Below are 27,500 nucleotides of genomic sequence, written 5' to 3'. Positions count from 1 at the left end.
CACACACACACACACACACACACACACACACACACACACACACACACACACACACACACACACACACACACACACACACACACACACACACACACACACACACACACACACACACACACACACGCGCGCGCGCACACACACTCTCTGTGAAGCACCTGTTCTTGTCTTCCCTGTTTCCCATGTGTTCTTGCTTTTCCTTCCTTCCTTTCTTCTTTTTTTTATCTTAAAGCTCTCCACTCCCGTTCATTTTGTCCTTCATCTTCCATCCTCTCTACATCCCTCTTCCCTCTCTCCTTATTCTCTCACTCCTCTACTCCAACTCCCTACCCTACAGATGAGAGTTTTTATTGACAGAGTTCTCAAACTGTTTTGGTGTGTGAATGTTCTCACTCCGTATCCCCCCATTCTTGTCCCCTGTCTCCTTCTCCTCCATCTCTCTCTGATCCCCTTCCTCCCCCTCCCCTCTCCTCCCCCTCCCTCTCCTCCCCCCTCCCTCTCCTCCCCCTCCCTCTGTGAGGTGTATCCCTCACCATTAGCCTATGACTGCCTCTAGATGGCCGATGGAGCCTTTTGGTTAATTGTTGCCATTTAGATGAACTGGTTGTTAAAAAACACACATATCCATGCACGCACACACACACATGCACACACGCACACACACACGCACAAACACACTCCCACAGACACACCGAGTGGGACCAGCATGTCAGGGGTGTTGGTGGTTTTGTGCATCTGAGGAATGTGGAGGATGAGTTTTATGGAGTGCTGTTTACTTTGGCCACCACCGTTAAACTGTTAACTGCTGTCAATTAACCGGCCGGCAAGGACACTGTGGGGCTTGAAACCAGCTGGGAAACCAGTTTGGGAAAGGGCACAAACAGACACACATACACACACACACACGCGCACACATCAAGCCTTTTGGTAACTCTCACTGTGTGTAGTAGGCCCGGTGTGTGCAACGTGTGTTTGTGCGTGTGCAGGACTACATGTTTGAATGTGTTTGATGTGTGTGTGTGTGTGTGTGTGTGTGTGTGTGTGTGTGTGTGTGTGTGTGTGTGTGTGTGTGTGTGTGTGTGTGTGTGTGTGTGTGTGTGTGTGTGTGTGTGTGTGTGTGTGTGTGTGTGTGTCTGGTTTGTGTGTTTTGTCTGCTTCATGGTGACAGAAATATTTAGTTTTCACATAAATATCCTCTCACCCCCCGTTGAGGCCTCCGCTATCCCAGGATGCAGTTCAATGTTCTTTGAGGCAAGGAGTTGAGCAGAACGACTATTTACCTCCCGCTGACCCCCTGGGAAGAACTGTGTGTGTGTGTGTGTGTGTGTGTGTGTGTGTGTGTGTGTGTGTGTGTGTGTGTGTGTGTGTGTGTGTGTGTGTGTGTGTGTGTGTGTGTGTGTGTGTGTGTGTGCGTGTGCGTGTGTGCGCTTGCGTGCGTGTGTGTGTGTGTAAAGGCGGGTTGAAATGGGTTAAGGGCACCACTATTTGTCTTGGATGAGCGTCCTGAAGAGAAAAACACAGGCTTGTTTTGTATAAGCAAATTTCATCCTGAAAAATACTCAGTTCTTGTCAGTTACACTCTGTTATGGTTGTTGTCACCGCTGTGTCCACTGTAAATGATGGGTATAATCATGTTGGGGCCATTTAATAGAGGTCTTGTGTTCAAAATGACATTGAATTTCATTGAACTTCTCTCTCCCCTCTCCATCCTGTCTCTCTTCCATCCGGTCTCTCTCTCTCCTCTCCTCTTTCTCTCTCTTTCTCTCTCAGGGTATCCCCGTTATTCAGGAGGTCTGACCTCCCCCTTTCTTCCCATGAGCCACTTGGATCACCATAGCAACAGCAGCGTTCTCTACGGACAGCACCGATTCTACGACACTCAGAAAGGTGTGTGTGTGTGTGTGTTTTTTGTAGCTACAGAACCACTTTCTGTATTTTGCAATTTTGTAATTTTGTAGTGAAATGACATCAGCCAAATTAAAAACATTTTTATTTTCCTATTTTTATTTTTTACATTTTGCAACCTTATACATGTTTTTTATTAGTTTTTTCTCTTTTCAGATCATTTCTATCTGAGAAGTCTGCCGTCCCAGCCCCCTCTTCTCTCAACCAATCACAGCCTTCCGCCACTGTCTAGGACCGCCCCTGGACATCCTCTGGGGTCCTGCAGCAGGGAAACAGACTCTGGGGAAGGAGGAGGAGGAGGGGGAGGGGGATCCCAAAAGAGCTCCAAAGAACCGGGGATGGTGGAAAAGAGTGTGTCGAGAGAGAGATCCAGCAGCAAAGAGAGGCCCCAGGAGAGCAAAGAGCGACATCATCATCACCACCATCAACATCAGCCTCATGCGCTTTCTCACCCCCACTTCCTCCCCACTCACATTGGTGAGGAGGACCACAGACACAAAACCCCCAACCTGCCCACGGAATACAGGGACGACTCCGCAAAGCATGGAAACGACCCCTTAAACCAGGGTGCGAAACACATGACCAACTGTGCACAACTAAGTAAACTATCCAATGCAGACTCTGGGTCTGGGTCCAAGGCTGCATCCCTGAACAGCTGTGGGGGTGGAGGTGAAGGGGGTAACAGACCCCAGGGGAGTGGTAGTGGGGGGGGGCGAGACGATGCTCCAAGGAAGGGGGCGTGAGTGGGGAAATGAGGATAAGTGAAACTGTCCCCTCCTCCTCGTCAGACTGTCTGCGTCGAGCAGCCATGATGGGACCCCACAACCCCCATGCCATGGCTTCCTACTCCATGCCCCCTCCCCCTCCTCCACCACTACATATGGGGCCTGCTGTGGGAGGGGGCTGGCTGCACCATCCTCACCATCCCCATCACCCCCACCCGGAGTTCTACTGCCCCCCTCCCCCTGCCCCCCTTACTCTCACCCCCCCCTAAAGACAGAGGATCAGGGAGGGAGGCGAAAGGCTCTGGCCCTACGTACGTTCCCTCGGTCGGGCCTTTTGGGGACATGGGGTCCCCTGACTGCCGTGGTGCTGGAGGAGGAGTGGGTGGAAGCGGAGCTAAGGATGTAAAAGGGGCAGAGAAGAGCGGAGGAGGAGGAAGAGGTGGAGGGTCTAGTGAAGGTCTTCATTCACTTCTTAATCCTCATCATCCTCAGTCCAGTAACTGCCAGAGGAAGCCGTCGTCCCAGACGCAGCAGCCCCAGCCCCATCAACAGCAGCTGGGCTATGGCAAGGCAGACAAGCCTCCAGACTGGAACCAGAACCACAAATACAACCAACACCACCACAGCCAGAACAACCAGCCCAAATCCCAGCCTCAGCCCCATACCTCTAACCCCCAGTCCCACCACCCTAACCCCAAGCCTGGGCCTCGCTCCTGCAGCCTAGAGGCTTCTTCTTCCAGGGGAGACTTGGAGGTCCTAGAGGTCTACCGGCCCTCCCTGCCTCTTGAAGCCCAGAGCGCTTACCCCGGGGTTGGGCACCATGCCACCAAGACTGGGCCCTACGCCAGCACCCCGCCCTTCCGGGACTGTTCACACTCAGCTCCTCCTGAGGGAAAGGGGGGGTCAGGGGGGAGAGCCCAAAGAGTGGGGCAGAAGGTTGCTAGGATAAAGCACCAGCAGCACAGTAGTCATGGCAGCGGGTCAGGTTCTGATGGATCAGGGACTGAAAGGGGGAGAGAGGGGGGTAGGCAGAGTCAGAATCAGAATCAGAATGGTGAGAGTGGTGTTGTCATGGGGTACAGGGTTCAAACGCCCCCCACACTACACCCTTGGGGGGTACTGAGAGGTCCTCAAGAGGACGAGAGGAGGATGTCCCCCCACACAGAGTCCTACCCCGATAACAGGACTCAAAACACCCATGACCAACAGCAGTCATCGCCTCACCCCTCTCACCCCCACTCCTCCCCCAACCCAGAGGGAGAGAGCAGCGCCATGAAGAACCTAATGAACTACAGTTCGCAGCAGCCTTTGCTGCTCTCCCAGAGGAGTCCTTTCGGGGGGCTGGGCTGCCTGAAGCAAGGCGCCGAGAAGGGAGTGAAGGGGGGGTAGACCCAGCGCCCCTCAGGATCCCCCCAAACAGCCCCTACCCCCTAGGAGAGGGTCCAATAGCGAGGGGGAAAGGATGGACGGAGGGGGAAGAGGGGGGAGGGAGGCGGGGGAGACACACGGGGAGGGGGAGGTGCGACAGCCCCCTGTGGGTATAGCTGTGGCGGTTGCCCGGCAGAGAGAGCCCCCCCAACGCCCGTCTGATACCCCCCCAGGACACAGCCGACAGGGCAGGGTGCTGCCCAGCATCAAAGGTGAGAGCTGGATCTATGTATCTGTATGTCTCCGTATTTATGCACGCATGTTAGTCTTAGCTTCAGTATTGGAATGTTTTTAAAATGTTTTTTCAACTCTTTCAACAGCTGCGTTGTGTTTAGAAATCTGGCATGACTTATTAAGAATTATGGCATTGCTAGGCTAGCTTTGTTTAAGGGTTACCAGATCTGCTTTCTAAACCCTCTCTCTCCCGCTGTGTGTTGCCAGGTATGTCTCGCTCTGTGTACCCGCTGGGCCGGGAGGCAGAAGAGAGGAAGAGGATGACAGAAGAGCAGCTGAGCCTTCATCACCTCGACCGAGACAGAGAACTCCTCATCAGGGAAAACAAGGAGAGAGGGGAGTTTGCCAGGATCCACCCATCCAGCAGTTGCCATGGTGACCTGACCTCTCACCTTCTGGTGCCCGGCGGGGCCAGCCAATTAGGTGGAGACCCTTCTACTCATGCTCACCACCATTGGATGCAGCGGACTGGAAGTCCCTCCCTCTGGATGGGCCATTCATATGGTGAGCTGAGCATTCTTGTTTTCCTCAATACAGTTTCCCCACAGACCATGACAAACACTCGTATTGTTGTGCAACTGTCTTTACACATGGATCAGGAAGTGTGGAAAAAACATGTTGAAACAAACTCAAAGTTCATGTTCTAATTCTGTGTTTTCTCTCTCTCAGGTCTGAGCCATGCTGCTCTGCACCAGAGTATGGGCCCAGGGTTCGGCCCTGGCCTGCCCAGCCCCCTGCAGCCTGTCCTGCCTCTGTCCCAGGACCCCTCTGGCTCCCTGGTGGTCCTGCCCTCTGAGCCTGGAGCTCACCACCACCTGGGTAAGACACACAAACACACATGCAGGCCACACGCACACGCGCACGCGCACGCACACGCGCACGCGCACGCGCACATGCACAAACACACACACACACACACACACACACACACACACACACACACACACACACACACACACACACACACACACACACACACACACACACACACACACACACACACACACACACACACACACACACACACACACACACACACCCAGCCAGTTAGCCGGCGCTGAAGATGAACCTCCATTAGAATGGCTTGCATAATGCTTTACACTCAGAAAGGAGACATTAGAATATCTGCTCCCATTAACAGAGCCATAAAACACAGAGTCTCTGACAGAGGGACTTAGCCAACCATTTTACTATGATTAGCTAATGATACTAAAATTCAGGGAGAGAGATGGCACCGCTTCTCATGGTTCAGCCACAGAGAGAGAGATGCAGTGTGTGGGATGAGTGTGTGTTGGTGTGTTCCTATGTGGTGGAGTTTGGTGGTGTGTGTGTGTGTGGTGTGGTGGAGTCAGATGTTTGTGGTGTGTGTGTGTTACTGCTCTTTTGCAAACAGGCTGTGAAATGTAATTATCTGCCTGCTCCCTTGCCTCGCTCCTTAGGAGTTCCTACAGAGAGGGGAAGTGCATCCACTGAACCCTTCCCCAGGGAAACATAAGCCCACTCAGGCTAATCTCACAGAACAAAGGTTCCCAGCGACGGCAGTGGCAGCCACAAAGGGGTGGGGCATATGGGAATGTATGTCTTGCCATGCACATAAAGACACCACCATGAGAAATTGAGAGATAAAGAGAAAGAGAGAGGGAGAGAGTGATGTCTGAGGCCACACTGATAGAAATAACACAGCTGCTTCCACACACCCTTACTCTCTCTCTTGCTCTCACTCACACACACACACAGTCTCTTACTTGCGCTCTCTTTCTCTCACACACTCAGTCCCTTTCTGCAAGTAAAATTCAATCACGCTTTATCGATTTGAACAGAACAGACCGAAAATACCACTATCAATACCACTATCTCTCTCTCTTTCTCTCTCTTTAGATGTGTTGGACCAGTCAGCTCTGTGGCCCTCGGTCTACGGAGCCCGAGGTCCCTCCCCCCACATGCAGCATCACGCTGTTTACTCCCGTTCGCCGTTCCTACGGCAACAGGAGCTCTACGCCCTGCAGCATCAGCACCACCAGCAACAACACAGGGCCATGGAGCACCTGCATCGACAACACACACTCTCACAGGTAAACACACCCGCGATTCACAGCTAACACACACACTCTCAGCACTCGTGTGTAACTTTTCATGGAGAGAATACTCTTTACCACAGTGACTTTTGCTCCCATTTACGTTAGCCAAATTGGCTTTTTACACTGCCATTTCCCCCTTGACCATGAGCAACACTTGTATTGTTTAACAGTATGCACACATATATTAGGAAACAACATGTTGAAACAAACCCAGAGTTCATGCTTTCACCATTTTCAGCATATTCAGTTGTAGACTGTTGATTCTCAACCACAAGAGCCAGAGATGTTTCAACACAGAGAAAGGGGAAACCAGGCCATTTTTAAAGAGAAAGCATTTTGTCAAGAGACAAAGGTTCCTAGCAGACTGCCAGTGACCTTTGGCTGGCTGGAAATGTCTGTACTAGCTTGTGGCATTCACCCAATAAACCCCATTGTGTTCCTAACATGATGGTCTGTAGTGATGCACGGGCTGACTCATAACCCGTAATCCATGTGGGTCATGGGATATTGTGTGGATGAAGGTCGGGTGGGTGGTGGGCGGGTTGAATAAACAGGGGAAAAAACATGAAACATGCATAAATACAGTGCCAGCCTCATTCCAGGGTTTTTCTTCATTTTTACTCATTTCTACATTGTATTATAAAAGGGAAGACATCAAAAATATGAAATAACACATATGGAATCATGTAGTAACCAAAAAAGTGTTAAACAAATCAAAACATATTTTATATTTGAGATTCTTCAATGTAGCCACCCTTTGCCCTGATGACAGCTTTGTAAACTCTTGACATTCTCTCAACCAGATTCATGAGGTAGTCACCTGGAATGCATTTCAATTAACAGCTGTGCCTTGTTAAAAGTTCATTTGTGTCAATTCTTTCCTTCTTAATGCGTTTGAGCCAATCAGTTGTGTTGTGACAAGGTATGGGTGGTGTACAGAAGATATCCCTATTTGGTAAACAACCAAGTCCATGTTATGGCAAGAACAGCTCAAATAAGCAAAGAGAAACAACAGTCCGTCATTACTTTAAGACATGAAAGTCAGACAATGCAGAAAGTTTCAAGAATTTCAAGTGCAGTCGCAAAAACATAAAGCACTATAATGAAACTGGCTCTCATGAGGACCGCCACAGAAAAGGAAGACCCAGAATTACCTCTGCTGCAGAAATCGCAGCTCAAATAAATCCTTCACAGTGTTCAAGTAACAGACACATCTCAACATTAACTGTTCAGAGGAGACTGAGTGAATCAGGCCTTCATGGTCGAATTTCTGCTAAGAAAACATTACTAAAGGACACCAATAAGAAGAAGAGACTTGCTTGGGCCAAGAAACACGAGCAATGGACATTAGACCGGTGGAAATCTGTCCTTTGGACTGATGTGTCCAAATTTGAGATTTTTGGTTCCAACCGCCGTGTCTTTGTGAGATGCAGAGTAGGTGAACGATCTCTGCGTGTGGTTCCAACCGTGAAGCATGGAGGAGGAGATGTGATGGTGTGGGGGTGCTTTGCTGGTGACACTGTCAGTGATTTATTTAATATTCAAGGCACACTTAATCAGTATGGCTACCACAGCATTCTGCAGCAATATGCTATCACATCTGTTTTTCAATGACCCAACACACCTCCAGGCTATGTAAGGACTATTTGACCAAGAAGGAGAGTGATGAAGTGCTGCATCAGATGACTTGGCCTCCGCAATCACCCGACCTCAACCCAATTGAGATGGTTTGGGATGAGTTGAACTGCAGAGTGAAGGAAAAGCAGCCAACAAGTGCTCAGCATATGTGGGAACTCCTTCAAGACTGTTGGTAAACTATTCCAGGTGAAGCTGGTTGAGAGAATGAGTGTGCAAAGCAGTCAACAATGCAAAGGGAGGCTACTTTGAAGAATCTAAAATCAAAAATATATTTAATTTTGTTTAAAAAAAATGTTGGTTACTACATGATTCCATATGAGTTATTTCATAGTTTTGATGTATTCACAATTATTATACAGTATAGAAAATAGCAAAAATAAAGAAAAATCCTTGAATGAGTAGGTGTGTCCAAACTTTTGACTGGTATTGTATATAATTCTTGTTCATTGAGGTTCTTCTTTGATTATGTGTATCTTGTGTTGGTACGTAGGCCAAGCCTAAACTATAGAGCCTAGCTGTAGTGCTCCAAATACACGCCAATTGCCAAAAAGCTTTTGGGAACGTGGGCAGAAAAAGTTAACGTTGATCCACTGAGGCAAAAAGTACAATGTCAGAGTTGAATTCAATAAGAGGAAAGCTGCGAAATGGAGAGTTGAAAATAAATAGAAGGAGGGCCAGAACAGTATTCTAATATTTGGGAAATATTTGGTGAAGTGGCAAAAGAGGATGATAGCAGTGCCGGCTATGTCATGCGTGATGATTGTGAGGCACTATGCATATTCAAAGTCACAAGACCAGACTGTAGGGAACTGTAGGCGACTGTTCAGATGGGTTAAATGGATGGAATAATAGCCCTAACTGAAATCTGGACACTGACTGTCAGTCTATAACCTTTCAAATAACCTAATATAATATTAACTCTCCCAGAATAATTATACAACAAATGTGAATTTTTACTCTGGAACGGGAGTTTTTTAAAGGGTTATTGCATTTTCTCCCCGGCCCCTAAACGTCTTTGCTGCACGAGGGAAGCAGAGATGAAAGAGGAAAGACAAAACATACTTTACTGATGTCAACTTGATTGAATCATTCATTCAATCGATTTATTACATTATTCTGGTACGCAAGGTTTTTTTTGTCTTCTAGGGCAGTGTTTCCCAAACTGGGTCCTGGGGTTTCCCCTGGGTGCACGCGTTGGTTTTTGCCCTAGCACTACACAGCTGACACATATAATCAAAACTTGATGATGAGTTGATTATTTGAATCAGCTGAAGGAATACAGTATGTGGCTATTCTTTAAGGCTCTCCTTTCCCCCCACCTCCCTACAGAGGAAGGCAGAGGACACCACTATCACCATTGACGATCCTCCTCTCCACGACACTTCGAGAACCTCCCGTGCTGCTAAGCCCTTCTCCCATACCCCTCCCTCCAAGACCGCCCCTCCCTCCCAGGGGGTGTGTCCCAGCAGTCGCCAAGCACCATGCTGCAACTCCCCTTCCAGGAGAACACACCCCCAGAACCGTTTAAATCCCGCCCCCAGCCCTGCGGCTGCAGCCCCTAGATCCCCAGCTCTAAGCCCCGCCCCCTCACACCTGTTGAAAGGAGCGGAAAGAGGGGAAAGAGGAGAGGGGCAGCCGCCTCAGGATTACCCACAATCCTTAGAGCCAGGTGAGTTTGGATTGATGGACTGATGTCTGAGCTGTATGTTTCCTGGTGCACTCTGACCCTGTCACACGCAAGTAGCCTACGAACTTTATCCACACTCTCCCCCATTCTTCATTCTACTCACCAATATGCACCACACTGTGACAAACACTTGAGCTTTAGTCTCTGGCACGTTCTCTTGCACTGTGTCTTTATTTCTGATATAGTATTCATCAACAGCAACTAATAAACCGAGAGACACATAGCAGTCTTATCCCTGATTCCCTCTGTGGAGGAGAGAGGAGAAACACTGTAATATTTCATCAGTTCCCAAGGTTAGAGTCTGTACCAGCCTCCATTTACTACTGAGATTGAGGAGGAGGAGGGAGGGAGAGGGAAATAGGAGGAGATAGAGCGAGAATGTGTGTGAGAGAGAAAGCGAGAGGAGTAGAGGGAGAAATAAACATTTATATAGAATTGGTGAAAGAATGATATGGAAAAAAAGAAGGAGAACAGATAGTAGCAGAGACGTTGAGAGATGAAGATGCTGCAGGAAAGATAAGAATCCTTGGTCTGTGAAGCCTGTTATTCTTTGATTCTGCGAAGAACGTTTGAAGCAAGGTTGGACCCTAGTCTGTGTCTTTGAGTGCGTGTGTGTGCGTGTTTCTGCATGTGTGTGTTGAATGTGTGTGTGTACTCTATATGAGCGAGGTCAGAAACATTTCTGATAGCCCCTCCTTATCCTTCAGAGGTCCTTGAAAGACAGCAGGCGGAAGGATATGCATTCATCTGGTGGCGTTGTCAGGGGGCGGAGGGATACCATCAATAACAGAGTTGTGGGGTGACAGGGTCGGCACTGCAATCCCAGCCAGGCAGCAGGGTGTCATCAATATCCCCTACACATACACATGGACATATAGCCTAGATGCACAAACTGCTGCTGCTGGGATGCCCTATTTCTTACTGCCTATAGACTACACTTGCTGTATCAATGCTTCCTCAACTAAAGCTCTGTTGCCTTATTAATTGAATGATTGATTGATTATTAGTCACTCTTGACTAAAGTAGTTTCATTTTTTTCTGTCTCCCAGATCTTCCACCAGGTTACACCTATCCAGAAATCACCATGGGTTACAAGGCTGGTCCTTCCCCAGAGGAGGCCCGATTGGCTGAACATGCTGATCTGGAGGTGGAGCCAGCTGAGCCCTGCCCTAAGCCCTGTCCACACACCGTGAGGATTGTGGAGGATGAGGAGGCAAAACCAGAGAAGAAGGAGAACGGGTGTAAAGTTGTAGAATCTAGTGGAGTTGTAGAAAGGGAACGAGAAGGAGCAGAGGTGGAGGGCCAATCAGTATCTGAGCCCCCACTATTTGGCAGTGGAGTGAAGACTCTTGAAATGGCGCCGTTTCTTGCCCAAGTTTCAACCTCAGCCACATCCCCAGCCATACTTCCAGCTCCATCTCTAGCCCCAGTCTCTGCTTCTGAGGATGCCCAGAAAGGAGAGGTCTCTGTGGGCAGCCTGGTCCAGCCAGCTGGCTTGAAGGACCCACAACCAGCACAAGCGAAGAAAGATGAGAAGGAGGAAAGTTCAGCAGAATTGAAAAATAACCACCTACCAGATTGTACTGTTTCCCTGCCCCTTGAGCTAACTGGACATGGGGAGAAGGAGGAGAGAGAGAAGGGTGATGATGTGGAGGAGAAGGAGAAGGAAAAGGAGAAGGAGGAAGTTAGGATGAGTACGAGTGAAGCCTCTGTAGAGATACTAAGCAGCCCACGGCCCTCTCCAGCCCCAACCTCAGCCTCCACCCTCAGTGATGATCCCTGCATCTGGAGTCTGGAGCTTCTTATTGCCGCAGCATTGTGTGCCACCCGGGATGCCTGCTACCCCCCTGTGCCCCCCTCCAATACACTCCTGCCCGCCCCGTGCCCACTCCCACACCGAGGCATGGAGATCCTGGGAGAGTTGGCTGAGCTGGGGATACTGCAGAGGAACAGGGAGAAGGAGAGAGAGACAGGAAGTGAGTGGCTAGAGAATGTGTGAGAGCACACACACACACACACACACACACACACACACACACACACACACACACACACACACACACACACACACACACACACACACACACACACACACACACACACACACACAGACAGACAGACAGACAGACAGACAGACAGACAGACAGACAGACAGACAGACAGACAGACAGACAGACAGACAGACAGACAGACAGACAGACAGACAGACAGACAGACAGACAGACAGACAGACAGACAGACAGACAGACAGACAGACAGACAGACAGACAGACAGACAGACAGACAGACAGACGAGCAAAGAGAGAAACAGAGATGGGAGAACTGAGTGTGGAACCCAGATGTGCATGCCACACACACACACACACACACACACACACACACACACACACACACACACACACACACACACACACACACACACACACACACACACACACACACACACACACACACACACACACACACACACACACACACACACACACACACACACACATATACAACGTCCCCACTGACTGTCCAGCTTCCTTCCTCTGTTCTCTTAGAGCCTCTGTTCAAGTCCAAAGATCAAATGTTTCCCTGGGGGAGGAGATGTGGTGGTGAGGGAGAGGGGTTTGGAGTGGTAGGGAGCAAAAGGAGGGAGGAGGAGAGGGGAAAGGGATAGATAGGAGAAAGAAAGAAACAAATACAAAAGTGTAAGTGTCCCCCCTCCCTCCCTCCCTCCCTCCCTCCCTCCCTCCCCTCCCTCCCTCCCTCCCTCCCTCCCTCCCCCTCCCCCTCCCTCCCTCCCTCCCTCCCTCCCCTCCCTCCCTCCCTCAGGCTCTGGAGTGTGGCTTGGCTAATTAGAAGCTCTTGTTTAAAACACTTCTTCTTTAAACCGTTCCTCTTTTCCCTCTGAGAGAACGTGTTTTTATTTACGCGTGCGTGCGTGTTTGTGTGTGTGTGTGTAAGCTGTTAAGTAATCCCAGATGAATCCCTGTTACACTCCATCAGCATCTGTGTTTCTCTTCACCACACTGGCTGCGCTTTTCTCCGTTTGCCATCCCCCCTTTTTTCATTTATAAAAAGCGATGTAATCTTCTGTGTAAATCCTTCCTTAGCAAGCCCTGATGACAGAATTAATAAGTGCAAAAAATTATACCGTGCAGCACAGCTGTGTGTGTATGTGTGATTTCATGTGCGTATCTGTGTGTGTTTACACCTGCTTGTGTGTGAGTGGCCTGCGGGCGGAAGGCACTGCATCTCAGTACTAGAGGCGTCACTACAGACCCTGGTTCGATTCCAATCTATATCACAACCGGCCGTGATTGGGAGTCCCACAGGGCGGCGCACAATTGGCCGAGTGCTATCCGGATTAGGGTTTAGCCGGGTTAGGCCATCATTGTAAATAAGAATTTGTTCTTAACTGATTTGCCTAGTTAAATAAAGGTTAAATAAAATAAAAGAATAAAAATCGACCTAAGTGCAAAAAATTACAAGGCACAGTCTGTGTACGTGTACCTGCCTGTGTGTGTGTGTGTGTGTGTGTGTGTGTGTGTGTGTGTGTGTGTGTGTGTGTGTGTGTGTGTGTGTGTGTGTGTGTGTGTGTGTGTGTGTGTGTGTGTGTGTGTGTGTGTGTGTGTGTGTGTGTGTGTGTGTGCGTGTGTGTTGTGGAAGGCATCTATCTGTGGCTGCCGCCCTTGGGGAGGCTAAACTAGGCCTGTTGATGTCAGCGGTGATGTCATCCAGTCATGGGTAACCAGAGCCTCTCATTGGCCCAGAGGTCTGACAGACGAGACTCCACTCCAGGACAGGAGAGATACATCCCTCTACTCCTCCCTCCTATCCCTCACTCGCTTTCGTTCTCTGCCTCTTACACCCTTCCTCTCTCTATCTCTTTCTTTCTTTCTTTCTTTCTTTCTCTCTCTCTCTCTCTCTCTCTGAGGGGGGGAATGGTTAATTCATTTATATATTTATTTATTTGCTCATTCTTTCATTCACACTCTTTCTCTCCATCCATCCATCCATCCATCCCTTCCTTTCTATTATTTATACCTGCCTTCCTCACTTTGAATATATTCTGGGTACCCTGCCTGTTCTATGGTTTAAGCTCAGGTACACACACACAGGTTTTTAATATATTCTGGGTACCCTGCCTGTTCTATGGTTTAAGCTCAGGTACACACACACAGGTTTTTAATATATTCTGGGTACCCTGCCTGTTCTATGGTTTAAGCTCAGGTACACACACACAGGTTTTTAATATATTCTGGGTACCCTGCCTGTTCTATGGTTTAAGCTCAGGTACACACACACAGGTTTTTAATATATTCTGGGTACCCTGCCTGTTCTATGGTTTAAGCTCAGGTACACACACACAGGTTTTTAATATATTCTGGGTACCCTGCCTGTTCTATGGTTTAAGGTCAGGTACACACACACAAGTTTTTAATATATTCTGGGTACCCTGCCTGTTCTATGGTTTAAGCTCAGGTACACACACACAGGTTTTTAATATATTCTGGGTACCCTGCCTGTTCTATGGTTTAAGCTCAGGTACACACACACAGGTTTTTAATATATTCTGGGTACCCTGCCTGTTCTATGGTTTAAGCTCAGGTACACACACACAGGTTTTTAATATATTCTGGGTACCCTGCCTGTTCTATGGTTTAAGCTCAGGTACACACACACAGGTTTTTAATATATTCTGGGTACCCTGCCTGTTCTATGGTTTAAGCTCAGGTACACACACACAGGTTTTTAATATATTCTGGGTACCCTGCCTGTTCTATGGTTTAAGCTCAGGTACACACACACAGGTTTTTAATATATTCTGGGTACCCTGCCTGTTCTATGGTTTAAGCTCAGGTACACACACACAGGTTTTTAATATATTCTGGGTACCCTGCCTGTTCTATGGTTTAAGCTCAGGTACACACACACACAGGTTTATAATATATTCTGGGTACCCTGCCTGTTCTATGGTTTAAGATCAGGTACACACACACAGGTTTTTAATATATTCTGGGTACCCTGCCTGTTCTATGGTTTAAGCTCAGGTACACACACACAAGTTTTTAATATATTCTGGGTACCCTGCCTGTTCTATGGTTTAAGCTCAGGTACACACACACAGGTTTTTAATATATTCTGGGTACCCTGCCTGTTCTATGGTTTAAGCTCAGGTACACACACACAGGTTTTTAATATTGTCAGTGAATTGCCGTTCAGCTCCAGTGGTCCAGCTCTGAGTGGGTCTGTAGTAAAACCAGACACTGCTTCCTTTTGGCCTAGCAGACCGATCCCTTTCTCTCTCTTTCTCCTCCATCGCAATCTCTCTTCGTCGTCTAGCCTCTCACTCGCCTTCCCTTCCTCTACTCCTTCTTTCTCTTGCAATGCCACCCTCTCTTCCCCTCTTACTCTCTCTCTCTCGATCTCTCGCTCCCTCTCCATCTTCCCCTTCTCTCTCGTTTTCCTTCTCAGAAGACTTCAGGCCGCTTTCTTGCCCTCCTCCTCTCTCCTCCTGTAGGGTAAATTGGATTGTGTCCATGTCAGTAATGAGGAGATGTAGGAGAATAAATAGATATCTCAATAAACACCTTGCCTCTTATTGCTTCTCCTCTGCCTCGTCCTCCCTTCACCCCCTCCTTACCTCCCTCCCTTTGTCTTTATCATCCTCTGTCTCCTTCATCTCTCTCTTTTCTCTTGCACACAGCAATATGACTGTGTCTGTGCAGCTCAGCCTGTGTGTGTGTGTGTGTGTGTGTGTGTGTGTGTGTGTGTGTGTGTGTGTGTGTGTGTGTGTGTGTGTGTGTGTGTGTGTGTGTGTGTGTGTGTGTGTGTGTGTGTGTGTGTGTGTGTGTGTGTGTGTGTGTGTGTGTGTGTGTTGTGTGTCTGGGGTGGCTCGTTCCTCATGAATATTCTAGTTGATCTGCAGGCGGTGACAATGACAGAGTTAATGACAGTGATAGATGGAGAGACAGCACTCCTTTAGCGCTCTCCCTCCTTCTTTCTCTCCATCCGTCTACCTCAGCCGATGAGTGAGTGTGTGGTCCTGCGTGCGTGGGTGTGGGTGTGGGTGTGGGTGTGAAGGCTATAAGTTAGCTTGTAAATCACTTGTTTAGGGGGCGGCAATAGGACAAATCATGTCATATTATTTTCACACCACTTTAAAAAAATATATTTTCACACCAGAAAGAAGTAACGTTTTTCCTCTCCCTTTTTTTAAGGTGAGGATGTTTTGACCTTTGACCTGCGTAGCCTGGCGACCCTGGCTGCAGCCCGCAGTCTGGAGCTGGGGGGAGGAGCTACAGGGACGGGGGAGGGGCAGCAGTGTACCGTCAGAAGGACCCTCAACCTGCGACGGAAATGCAGCTGGATGCCTCGCCACGAGCCGGTATGTGTGTATGCCAAAACATACATAGAACTGTATACACTCACATAGAACTGAACACACACACTTATACGTATAATGCACATGTACAGTATGTATATATAGTGGGGCAAAAAAAGTATTTAGTCAGCCACCAATTGTGCAAGTTCTCCCACTTAAAAAGATGAGAGATGCCTGTAATTTTCATCATAGGTACATTTCAACTATGACAGACAAAATGAGGGAAAGAATCCAGAAAATCTCATTGTAGTATTTTTAATGAATTTATTTGCAAATTATGGTGGAAAATAAGTATTTGTTCACCTACAAACAAGCAAGATTTCTGGCTCTCACAGACCTGTAACTTCTTCTTTAAGAGGCTCCTCTGTCCTCCACTCGTTACCTGTATTAATGGTACCTGTTTGAACTTGTTATCAGCATAAAAGACACCTGTCCACAACCTCAAACAGTCACACTCCAAACTCCACTATGGCCAAGACCAAAGAGCTGTCAAAGGACACCAGAAACAAAATTGTAGACCTGCACCAGGCTGGGAAGACTGAATCTGCAATAGGTAAGCAGCTTGGTTTGAAGAAATCAACTGTGGGAGCAATTATTAGGAAATTGAAGACATACAAGACCACTGATAATAAAGTTTGCTAGAGAGCATTTTGATGATCCAGAAGAAGATTGGGAGAATGTCATATGGTCAGATGAAACCAAAATATAACTTTTTGGTAAAAACTCAACTCGTCATGTTTGGAGGACAAAGAATGCTGAGTTGCATCCAAAGAACACCATACCCACTGTGAAGCATGGGGGTGGAAAGATCATGCTTTGGGGCTGTTTTTCTGCAAAGCGACCAGGACGACTGATCCATGTAAACGAAAGAATGAATGGGGCCATGTATCGTGAGATTTTGAGTGAAAACCTCCTTCCACCAGCAAGGGCATTAAAGATGAAATGTGGCTGGGTCTTTCAGCATGACAATGATCCCAAACACACCGCCCGGGCAACGAAGGAGTGGCTTCGTAAGAAACATTTCAAGGTCCTGGAGTGGCCTAGCCAGTCTCCAGATCTCAACCCCATAGAAAATCTTTGGAGGGAGTTGAAAGTCTGTGTTGCCCAGCAACAGCCCCAAAACATCACTGCTCTAGAGGAGATCTGCATGGAGGAATGGGCCAAAATACCAGCAACAGTGTGTGAAAACCTTGTGAAGACTTACAGAAAACGTTTGACCCCTGTCATTGCCAACAAAGGGTATATAACAAAGTATTGAGATAAACTTTTGTTATTAACCAAATACTTATTTTCCATCATAATTTGCAAATAATGTGATTTTCTGGATTTTTTCCCCTCATTTTGTCTGTCATAGTTGAAGTGTACCTTTGATGAAAATTACAGGCCTCTCTCATCTTTTTAAGTGAGAGAACGTGCACAATTGGTGGCTGACTAAATACTTTTTTGCCCCACTGTACATACACACAAGTTACATTTTATGCGTTACAATACCAACAAGCTTGCACAGTTTCACTGCAGAATGAGACGCTTTTCCACGTTTCTCCAAACGTCAAATTTCGAAGTTGCAAACATGAGTGCTTATCACTGGGATTGAACACGCAACCGCCGGATTACACCCATCCGCCACCCCTGTCCACAAACCCCAGCAAAACCCATGCCTACTTGATTGTAATAGCATTCATCATTGCCCCTAGTGGCGACGTTCTGTATTTAGGCACATGAGCTATATTTCTGCCCTTAGTGGATTGTTTTGACGGCGTCTCCCGACGTCCTGGGGACCTGCAAAAACGTCATATTTCAACTTGAATCTGGAGTGATCTCTCTGAACAACACACAGTACAGTCCATTTACAGTCTACTATATATTTAATGTCTGTTTGTATTGCAGGTGTGTCCAGTGAAGGCTGCCATGGAGACGATGGATGAGGCGGAGCTAGCGATGCGAGTGCAGCTAGCGGAGATACAGAGACGTTACAAAGAGAAACAGAGAGAGTTAGCCAAGCTGCAGAGAAAACATGACCACCAGAAAGCAGAGACCTCTCACAGCCCTGTTCGCAGACGACCTGGTCGCCCCCGGAAACGCAAGTCTACCCCAGGTCCCAGCGCCTCAGATGGCCCCAAGAGACTCAGGTGAGTGTCTCCGCAGGGGTTCTTCTATCCAGATACGCTACATGACCAAAAGTATGGGCATTAATATTCAGTTGGTCTCCATTATGCTGCTATAACAGCCTCCACTCTTCTGGGAAGGCTTTCCACTAGACATTAGAATATTGCTGTAGGAACGTGCTTCCATTCAGCCACGAGCATTAGTGAGGTCGGGCACTGATGTTGGGCGATTAGGCCTTGCTCGCAGTCGGCGTTCCAATTCATCCCAAAGGTGTTCAATGGGGTTGAAGTCAGGGCTCTGTGCAGGCCAGTCAAGTTGATCCACACCCTTCTCGACAAACCATTTCTGTATGGACCTCGCTTTGTTCACTGGAGCACTGTCATGCTGAAACAGGAAAGGGCCTTCCCCAAACTGTTGCCACAAAGTTGCAAGCACAAAATCGTCTAGAATTTCATTGTATGCTGTAGCATTAAGATTTCCCTTCACTGGAACCAAGATAAACAGCCCCAGACCATTACTCCTCCTCCACCAAACGTTTAAGTTGGCACTATGCATTCGGGAAGGTAGCGTTCTCCTGGCATCCGCCAAACCCAGATTCATCCATCGGACTGCCAGATGGTGAAGTTTGATTCATCACTCCAGAGAACGTGTTTCCTCTGCTCCAGAGTCCAATTGCGGTGAGCTTTACACCGCTCCAGCCGACCCTTGGCATCGATGATGGTGATCTTAGGCTTGTGTGTGGCTGGTCGTTCATGAAAACCCATTTCATGATGCTACAGACGAGCAGTTATTGTGCTGACGTTGCTTCAAGAGGCAGTTTGAAACTCAGTAGTGAGTGTTGCAACCGAGGACAGATGATTTTTGTGTGCTACACACTTCAGCATTCGCCCGTTCTGTTCTGTCAGTTTGTGTGGCCTACCATTTCGTGGCGGAGCCGTTGTTGCTCCTAGACTTTTCCACTTCACAATAACAGCACATACAGTTGACAGAGGCAGCTCCAGCAGGACAGAAATTTGATGAACTGACTTGGAAAGGTGTCATCCTATGATGGTGCCACGTTGAACGTCACTGAGCTCTTCAGTAAGACCATTATACTGCCAATGTTTGTCTATGGAGATTGCATGGCAGTGTGCTCGATTTTATACACCTGTCAGCAACGGGTGTGGCTGGAATAGCCGAATCCACTAATTTGAAGGGGTGTCCACAAACCTTTGCATATATAGTGCATATTTACTGTACTTATATGGCTTTCAATAAAGTATTGTACCCTGAGATGAACCTTGTTGAGAATCTTTATGAGAGGAACTGCTACTGCTGAGTGGAGGAACTGCTATCTCTCTCTCTGTCTCGCTCGCACACACAAACACACATACACATGCATGCATGCACGCACGCACACACACACACACACACACACGTACTGAGCATGTGTGTGTGTGTGTGTGTGTGTGTGTGTGTGTGTGTGTGTGTGTGTGTGTGTGTGTGTGTGTGTGTGTGTGTGTGTGTGTGTGTGTGTGTGTGTGTGTGTGTGTGTGTGTGTGTGTGTGTGTGTGAACCTGGTAGTAAACCCGGTGTGGTTTCTAAATGAGAGGGGTTAATAGATTAATCAGCTCAGAGGAGAGACTCATTAATCATCATTAATCACATTTAATCATATTTATCACCACCATTGATTATGTCCTGACTCCCTCTCACCCTCAACACATATTAATATGGCTGGACAAAGTCCCCATGTAAACTTATCACAGTGATGAATGACTCACCAACCTCTTCTTCTAACACATACACTTGAGCGCGCAGGCAGGCATTCACAAAGGCATGCACACACACACACAGGATTACAAAGCAAACCCCCTAATGCCCTACACATGCTCTCTCTCTCTATCTCACACACACACACACACACACACACACACACACACACACACACACACACACACACACACACACACACACACACACACACACACACACACACACACACACACACACACACACACACACACACACACACACACACACACACACACACACACACACACAGTGTTAAATTCCAGTGTTAAATTCCAGTGTTAAGTCATCATATTGATGAATGTGTTTTCTGGCTGTGCTCCACCTCTGATAGTGCGTGTTCCCCTCGCTCTGATAAACTGATTAAACAAACTCAAGGTTTATCACGGTTACCACACTGATTACAACGAACTAATGAAAAATGACAAAACACACACACACACACACACACACATTGCATGATTTTACATACTACACAGATAAATGCATGGACGACACACGCACATATTTGTTTAATTACTGGAGCTGGCTGGTATGTGACAGGATGTATTTTTTGTCCTAATTAATGAGCGTGGTATCAATAGTTTATTCCTTCATCTCAGAGAGGGGGGGAGGGGTGAGAGCTGCAAGAGGTAGAAATGTCTCGACTGGTCTGTTGGTGGCAGTACTTGTTGACAGAGGTGTTGGAGAGAGGAAAGGGGGGAAGGGTGTTGTTATTGTAATTTAATACTCTGTTAGGACTGGGACCTCACGTTATGATATTATCTCGATACTTTGGTGCTATTACGATATGCATTGTGATTCTATGCGTGATTTTATTGCGATTTGATGTTCCAAACATATTGCTCACTATATGTCTGCTGCAGAGGGATGAGAGAGAGCCATGAGAAAACTAGTTTTGGTCAGTCATGGAAATAAAAGTGCTGAAAACAAATAGTCTCCCTATAGAGAGCAATAGTAATGGCGTCTTTTTGTAGGCACTAACTCCGCCATGGTTCGTTGGACAAAGCCTATGGGAAGATGAATGGAGTTTTTGTAGGGTTTTTGAATAAACGCCGAAAATAAGGTCTGTGCTAAACACAGGCTTAGCAGATCTTATATGTTTTATTCTATGAGATAATCTTCATCAGCTACGTCACTTTTTGAAGAATTTACGTGATCAAAACAAGCACATAAAGGCTTCCTATTCATAAAGGTCAAGTTACCTGACTGATAATATCTCATAGAACAAAACGTAGACGATCTCATAAGCCTGTGTTCACCTCAGACCGTATTTTCGTTGTTTATCCCAAAACTCTATTCTTTTCTCATTCATTTTCCCATAGGAAAAGCTGAACAAACAAGATGTAACTCATTTCTGATTTTTAGAACTACAAGCTGGCAAGCTATATTTAAAAAGAAGATGGAAAACAAGCTATGAAGGAAAAATACTGGAATTTTGGTGCAGGTAGAGCCAACCAGCACAAAAATAATATTGCAATATTGTCAAAACGATACGATGCGATATATCGTCAAAAATAATATCCCGATATGTAACTGTACCAATTGTTTTCTCCAATCACTATTCTCTGTGGATTTACGTGACTCTACGTCAACTGACTGCTGTTGCACACTGACAGAGGGCTAACGCTGGGGCTTAGGGCTGACTGGAGGTCAAAAGGTCAAAGGTTGAAAGGAGTGGTAAGGGGTCATGGTGACAGACAGGTTAAGGCTGGGCCATGGAGGGTTGATGTGGGGGATGGGTATGGGGGACGTGGGAGTTTGTTAGGGGCAGTTTAGGAGTTTTCAGGAAGCTGCCCACTGGGAACACACTGGTTGAATCAACATTGTTTCCAAGTAATTATAATGAAATTACGTTGAACTAACTTGGAATAGGCATTAAATCGACGCCTGTGCCCAGTGGATGGCTTCTCTGTAGATCTTAACTTCAGCAGAAAAGTTTTGTATTTGTCTGAAATGACCAACTAGACCACCTTCCCCTCCTCTTTTTCCTGCTCATCCTTTCCTCCACTCATTCCCTACTTTATCCTCTAAAATCTCCCTCTCTTTTCCTCTCCTCTCCCTCCCTTCTCCCTTTACTCCGCTCCTTCCCCAAATCTACCTCCCTCCTCCCTCCCTCTCTTTTTCTTGATGGGAGATGCTGAGCACTCTGTGGGAATATAGGATTCACCTGCCTCAGACACCAGCTGCTCACAGCAGTGTGTGTGTGTGTGTGTGTGTGTGTGTGTGTGTGTGTGTGTGTGTGTGTGTGTGTGTGTGTGTGTGTGTGTGTGTGTGTGTGTGTGTGTGTGTGTGTGTGTGTGTGTGTGTGTGTGTGTGTGTGTGTGTGTGTGTGTGTGTGTGTGGGTGTGTGTGCACTTTGAGAGATAAAGAGAGAGAAACGGAGACAGAAAGAAAAAGAGAGAGACTGGGGAGGAAGAGAGAGAGGAGATGAAGAGAGAGAGAAAAGGGGTAGAGAGAAGAGTGGTGTTCAATAGAGGTTAGTGTTTATCGATCCAGCCCTGGAGCGCAGGTCAATGGACAGACTCCCCTGAGACTGCCTCGCCTCTCCCTCTCTCTCTCTCTCTCTCTCTCGCTTTCTCATGCTCTCGCTCTGTGTGCTCTCTTTTGTTAGCTCTCTCTCTTTTGCTCCCTCCAACTCTCCCCATCCCCCTCTCTCTCTCTCGCGCTCTGTTTTTCTTCAGTAGCTGTCTCGCCAGCTATATCTCCCACTTTCTTGGTGTGATTCAGCAGGGTCTCATATTCACACTCCTCTTGGATATTTCAGAGTTTACCGACAGAATGCTTCCTCTTCCAAACAGCCTCCGTACGGGAAAATACCCCCCCCCCCCACCCTCTGTACTCATCAAAGGCCAGAGAGAAGGGAAAAAAGGGAGAGAGAGGGAGAGAGAGAGAGGGAGAGAGAGAGAGAGAGAGAGATAGATAGATAGATAGATAGATAGATAGATAGATAGATAGATAGATAGATAGATAGATAGATAGATAGATAGATAGAGAGAGAGGGAGAGAGAGAGAGAGAGAGAGAGATAGAGAGAGAGAGATAGAGAGAGATAGAGAGGGAGAGAGGGAGAGAGGGAGAGAGGGAGAGGGTGAGGGAGAGGGAGAGAGAGAGAGAGAGAGAGAGAGAGGGAGAGAGATCGGAGAGAGAGAGGGAGAGGGAGAGAGAGAGAGGGAGAGAGAGAGAGAGAGGGAGTGAGATAGAGGGAGGGAGAGGGAGAGGGAGAGCAGAAAGACATGACCTGTTACCGTTTCTTTGATCTTCTTTAGCCTTTCTGTTTGCACCTCCCCATCTTTCCCCCTTTTATAAAATCCTTCTCTCTCTCTTCTTCATTTGTTTTAGGGCGGAGGATGAGGAAGCAGAAGGGGATGGAGAGAAGCGGAGGAAGAGGATGACCAATCATGGCTTCCTCAAGAGGAGGAGAGGTCGTCCCAGCCTGAGCTCCAGACTAGCACGGAGGGTGACCCAGCTGAAGCAGAAGGCTGTGGCCCAGAGAGGTGCCCCATCAGGGGGCATGCATCGCCACAGAGTGGACCCCAGACCTGGAGCCCACGCAAACTGCAGAGAGAGTGACAAAGGTAAAACACACACATGCACTCCACACATGCATACATGTATGTACACATGCACACAGGCACACACACACATGTAGACCTTGTACCTCATACACTCCCTGACACTAACACACCCATGTCTCCATGTCCACCCAGCAGCCAATACATCCAGTGCCCAGCAGAACTGGGCGCCCAATCAGGGGGTGAGGAGGAGGAGGAGAGGTCGGCCAAAGGTCAAACAAGGCGGACCATCGACCAGAGTCCTCCGCAGAGCAGGCGAGGACTCTGCGAACCAGGAAGTGAACGAAGGGAAGAGCAATAGCGAGACCTCCGGCCAGGGTGAGTTACTTCTCAATGAGATGTCTCCCAGCTGTGTGTGTGAGTGTGTGTGAATGTGTGAGTGTGTGTGAGAGTGTGTGTCAGTGAGTGAGATGTCTCCCATCACGGTGGCCTCCTCTTACTTCCAGGCTCGTCTGTCACACCATTAAAACCGTTAACGGCTGCCCACTGGCATGCGGCCCCCAAACCCGCGCTGTAACGTGAACCTCGCTATCGCCTCTTTTAGAATGTCACACCCCCCCCCCCTGCACCCCCTCAATCCAACCAGTAGAGACACAATGTCCCCCTTTCCTCAATAATCTCAAATTAACATTTCATAGAAATAAAGTGAAGTGTCCCAATGTCTGTCAGTTGATTAGATCCTGTGTGTGTGTGTTTTTGCCACTATCTGCCTGTCCCCTCGCAGGCAGCAAAGTGTTTGCGATGTGTGTTTGTGTGAGAGAGTGTTGACGAGAACACTGAGTAAGTGACAAGTGTGTCAGCAACGTGTCGACACCCGACACGACCCCCAGTCAGCCACCCACAGCTGCCAATAAAGATCTGATCTGTGTGTGTGTATGTGCATGTGTGATTGCGTGTTTGCATGGGTGCCTGCGTGATTATTTGCGTGTACAGTACGTGTGTGTGTGTGCTGATGCTTGTCTGTGCATGAGAAAGGGAGATAGCCGTTGGGTTTCCTTGACCGCAAAAATGACTGTATAAAAGAAATAGTTCAAATACCGCGATATATTATATGGTAAAAAAATTGGGAAGTTATATTATTTTATACTAATATAACTGCTCAGAGAAAGAGACTTTGTTTAACAAGTGATACTTTTTGTTTGTTTATTGGCACCACTGTTTTCAATACCTTTCAATCGTTCAATACCTAGAGGTTCTTTTCTTCTCATGCATTCTCACCTGGACACCCAAACCCACACTGGTGTGCGTGGCCAAATAGCTCTATTTTCATATCATCTGACCAAAGCACTAGTTCCAATCCAAGTGCCAATGCTGTTTAGCAAACTCCAGGTGTTTACATTTGTTGGGTGACATTTAAATAGAGGTATTTGGCCACGGACACCAGTGGTGGGTTTGGGTGTCCAGGTGAGAAAGCATGAGAAGAAAATAACCCCATACATACAGTAAAATATGCTGGTAAAGGTGTAAAGGTCACCGGCATCATGAACTTTACAGTACCAGGATATTTTAGTCATAAACCTGTTTGCCGCCAGGAGGCTGAAACTTGTCCGCAAATGAACTCTTCCAGCAAGACAATAACCCCGAGCTCACAACAAAATACACAAAGAAATGTTTCAATGACCACAAAATCAACATTTTGCAATGGCCATCTGTCTTTGGACTTGAAACCCATTGAAAACCTGCGGTTTGAATTGAAGAGGACTAAGGACATCAAGGTTCTTAAAGGATTCTGTATGGAGGACTGGTCAAAGATCCCTCCCAATGTGTTCTCCAACTCATAAAACCTTCTAGAAAAAGGCTCAGTGCCGTTATCCTTGGAAGGTGAGGTCAATCATTTTTACCCGTTCCTTTTTGAGAGAAACATTTATTACTTGTTAAACAAAATCTCTTTCTCTGAGCAATTGTATTAGTATAAAAGACAATATTTTACCCCCCAAAAATGGAATATACAATATATCTCAGTATTTGTTTTATTTATTTTATACAGTCATTTTTGCTCATCTTTATCAAGGGTGTCAATAATTTTGGACCCCACTGTAGCTTCTCTACACTGTATTTCACTAGAGCCTGAGCTTGAGATGGTTGTGTCACAACTGATCTCCAGTCAGTTTCTAATCGATTTTATTGATCCCTTACTTCCACAGAGGAGGAAGATGAGGGGAGCTATGACAGCGACAAAGGAACCAATGACGTCAAGACGACGCCACCATCCTCCAAAGACACGCCAATGCACACTGCTGCGATTGGCCCAGCCGCTAAGCTTCAAGCCAATCAGAAAGCCAGAAGCAAGAAGGAGAGGCAAGGTGATGATGCAAGCCTGCCCAGTGCGGAGCTGAGGATGAGAGGAGCCCCCTGCACGCCACGTCCTGCTACTGCAGACCGGAGACGCCCGGAGCTCCAGGAGCCACAGGGGGAAAGGAGAGGACCTGTACCTAACTGGAGGGCCTCATCAGTGGGAAACAGCCTCGAGGACAGCAGGGGGGTCCAGGGACCTATGGCGGAGGCCGAGATGAAGAGCTCAGAACCCCAAAGCATTCTGGGACAGGTGAGGAGGGGGAATGAGAGGACCTGGGGGGAGGGACTGTGGGTCTCTAGGTTAATCAAAAACTGCTTCCTCTGTTAAAATCTCCCTCAACTACTTGAGACTGTTAAAATGCACGTGTTACGGTTTCTCTCTAGCTACATGGTGATTATGATCATTGTCTGTAATGCTAACCTGTCCTGACCTGTTTGGTTGTTCCAGAGGAGAGGCTGCTGGCTGGAGACTGAGACCCAGAGAGAGGAAACCACCAGGGGCAGGAAGAGCAGGAAGAAACAGGTGGGGATGGGGGTCAACATGGGTGGAGGGGGAGGGGGGAGGGGGTCAACATGGGTGGAGGGGAGGGGGAGAGGGGTCAACATGGGTGGAGGGGGAGGGGAGGGGGGGGGTCAACATGGGTGGAGGGGGAGGGGGGGGAGGGGGGGTCAACATGGGTGGAGGGGAGGGGGGAGGGGGGTCAACATGGGTGGAGGGGGGAGGGGGTCAACATGGGTGGAGGGGGAGGGGGGGGGGGGGTCAACATGGGTGGAGGGGGGTCAACATGGGGGTGGAGGGGGGTCAACATGGGTGGAGGGGGAGGGGGTCATGAGAGAAGGAGGGATAGGGGCAAACAAAAATAGGCAGTGTGAAACAGGAAATGGCAGTTGGAGTCCTGAGCAGGAACAACAGGTAGAGTAGAAGAGAGAGGATGAGTGGGCATGGAGGAATGGGGAAAATGTACATAATGTAACTGAAAAGGTGATATAAATGTGCTTTGGCGAATTTAAGTCAGAAGCTACCGCATGACTTATCTTATTATTACCAACCTGCATGAGCTGATCAGTTTTAAACAACCGTGAATCTGTCAGCTGGTGAGATATATGACTGCTGAATAAGTGTGATGTCGTTTGTGTGTGTTTTGGTGAGAACAGCCCTGAGGTGGTTGCCTCTGACTGATCTTATCATAGTCATACGGAGGGAATGTGACAAACACATGACTCTAAGCAAACAGCACAGAACAAAAACCCCAATCTACACACACATACTTACTAAACTCACACACATGCGCGCACGCGTACTAAATACATATACCCGTTCATGTGCGCATACACACAATTTCCACACACACCAACCTAGAGAGGTGAGTAATATTCCATACCCTCTGGTGATGAAACCTCTGTCACTGTAATATATTGTCCCTTCATGTGGAAAACACCCACACACACACACACACACACACACACACACACACACACACACACACACACACACACACACACACACACACACACACACACACACACACACACACACACACACACACACACACACACACACACACACACACACACACACACCCTTATACACACATCTTTCAAGCAGTAATATATGGTCCTTTCTTTGGAAAGCCCAGATACAGGCAGAAACCTGTTGAACAGGCTGA

General features: G+C 47.7%; 1 protein-coding gene across 1 annotated transcript in view; it reads left to right on the top strand.

Moving 5' to 3' along the window:
• Positions 1 to 27,500, top strand: part of LOC124040207 (BAH and coiled-coil domain-containing protein 1-like) — a 69,556-nt gene that overhangs the window by 29,483 nt on the left and 12,573 nt on the right. The window contains 16 exon segments of the mRNA XM_046357156.1: positions 1,768 to 1,884; positions 2,059 to 2,606; positions 2,609 to 2,887; positions 2,889 to 4,012; positions 4,014 to 4,267; positions 4,497 to 4,793; positions 4,959 to 5,108; positions 6,168 to 6,361; positions 9,335 to 9,674; positions 10,742 to 11,668; positions 15,905 to 16,071; positions 17,956 to 18,197; positions 23,306 to 23,541; positions 23,674 to 23,856; positions 25,683 to 26,083; positions 26,282 to 26,356. Coding sequence (XP_046213112.1) covers positions 1,768 to 1,884; positions 2,059 to 2,606; positions 2,609 to 2,887; positions 2,889 to 4,012; positions 4,014 to 4,267; positions 4,497 to 4,793; positions 4,959 to 5,108; positions 6,168 to 6,361; positions 9,335 to 9,674; positions 10,742 to 11,668; positions 15,905 to 16,071; positions 17,956 to 18,197; positions 23,306 to 23,541; positions 23,674 to 23,856; positions 25,683 to 26,083; positions 26,282 to 26,356 — 5,534 coding nt within the window.

The sequence above is a fragment of the Oncorhynchus gorbuscha genome, linkage group LG07 (genome assembly GCF_021184085.1).
Source record: "Oncorhynchus gorbuscha isolate QuinsamMale2020 ecotype Even-year linkage group LG07, OgorEven_v1.0, whole genome shotgun sequence".
Taxonomy (NCBI): Eukaryota; Metazoa; Chordata; class Actinopteri; order Salmoniformes; family Salmonidae; genus Oncorhynchus; species Oncorhynchus gorbuscha.
The sequence above is the reverse complement of the archived record's forward strand: the minus strand, read 5'-3'. Positions and strand labels throughout refer to the sequence as shown.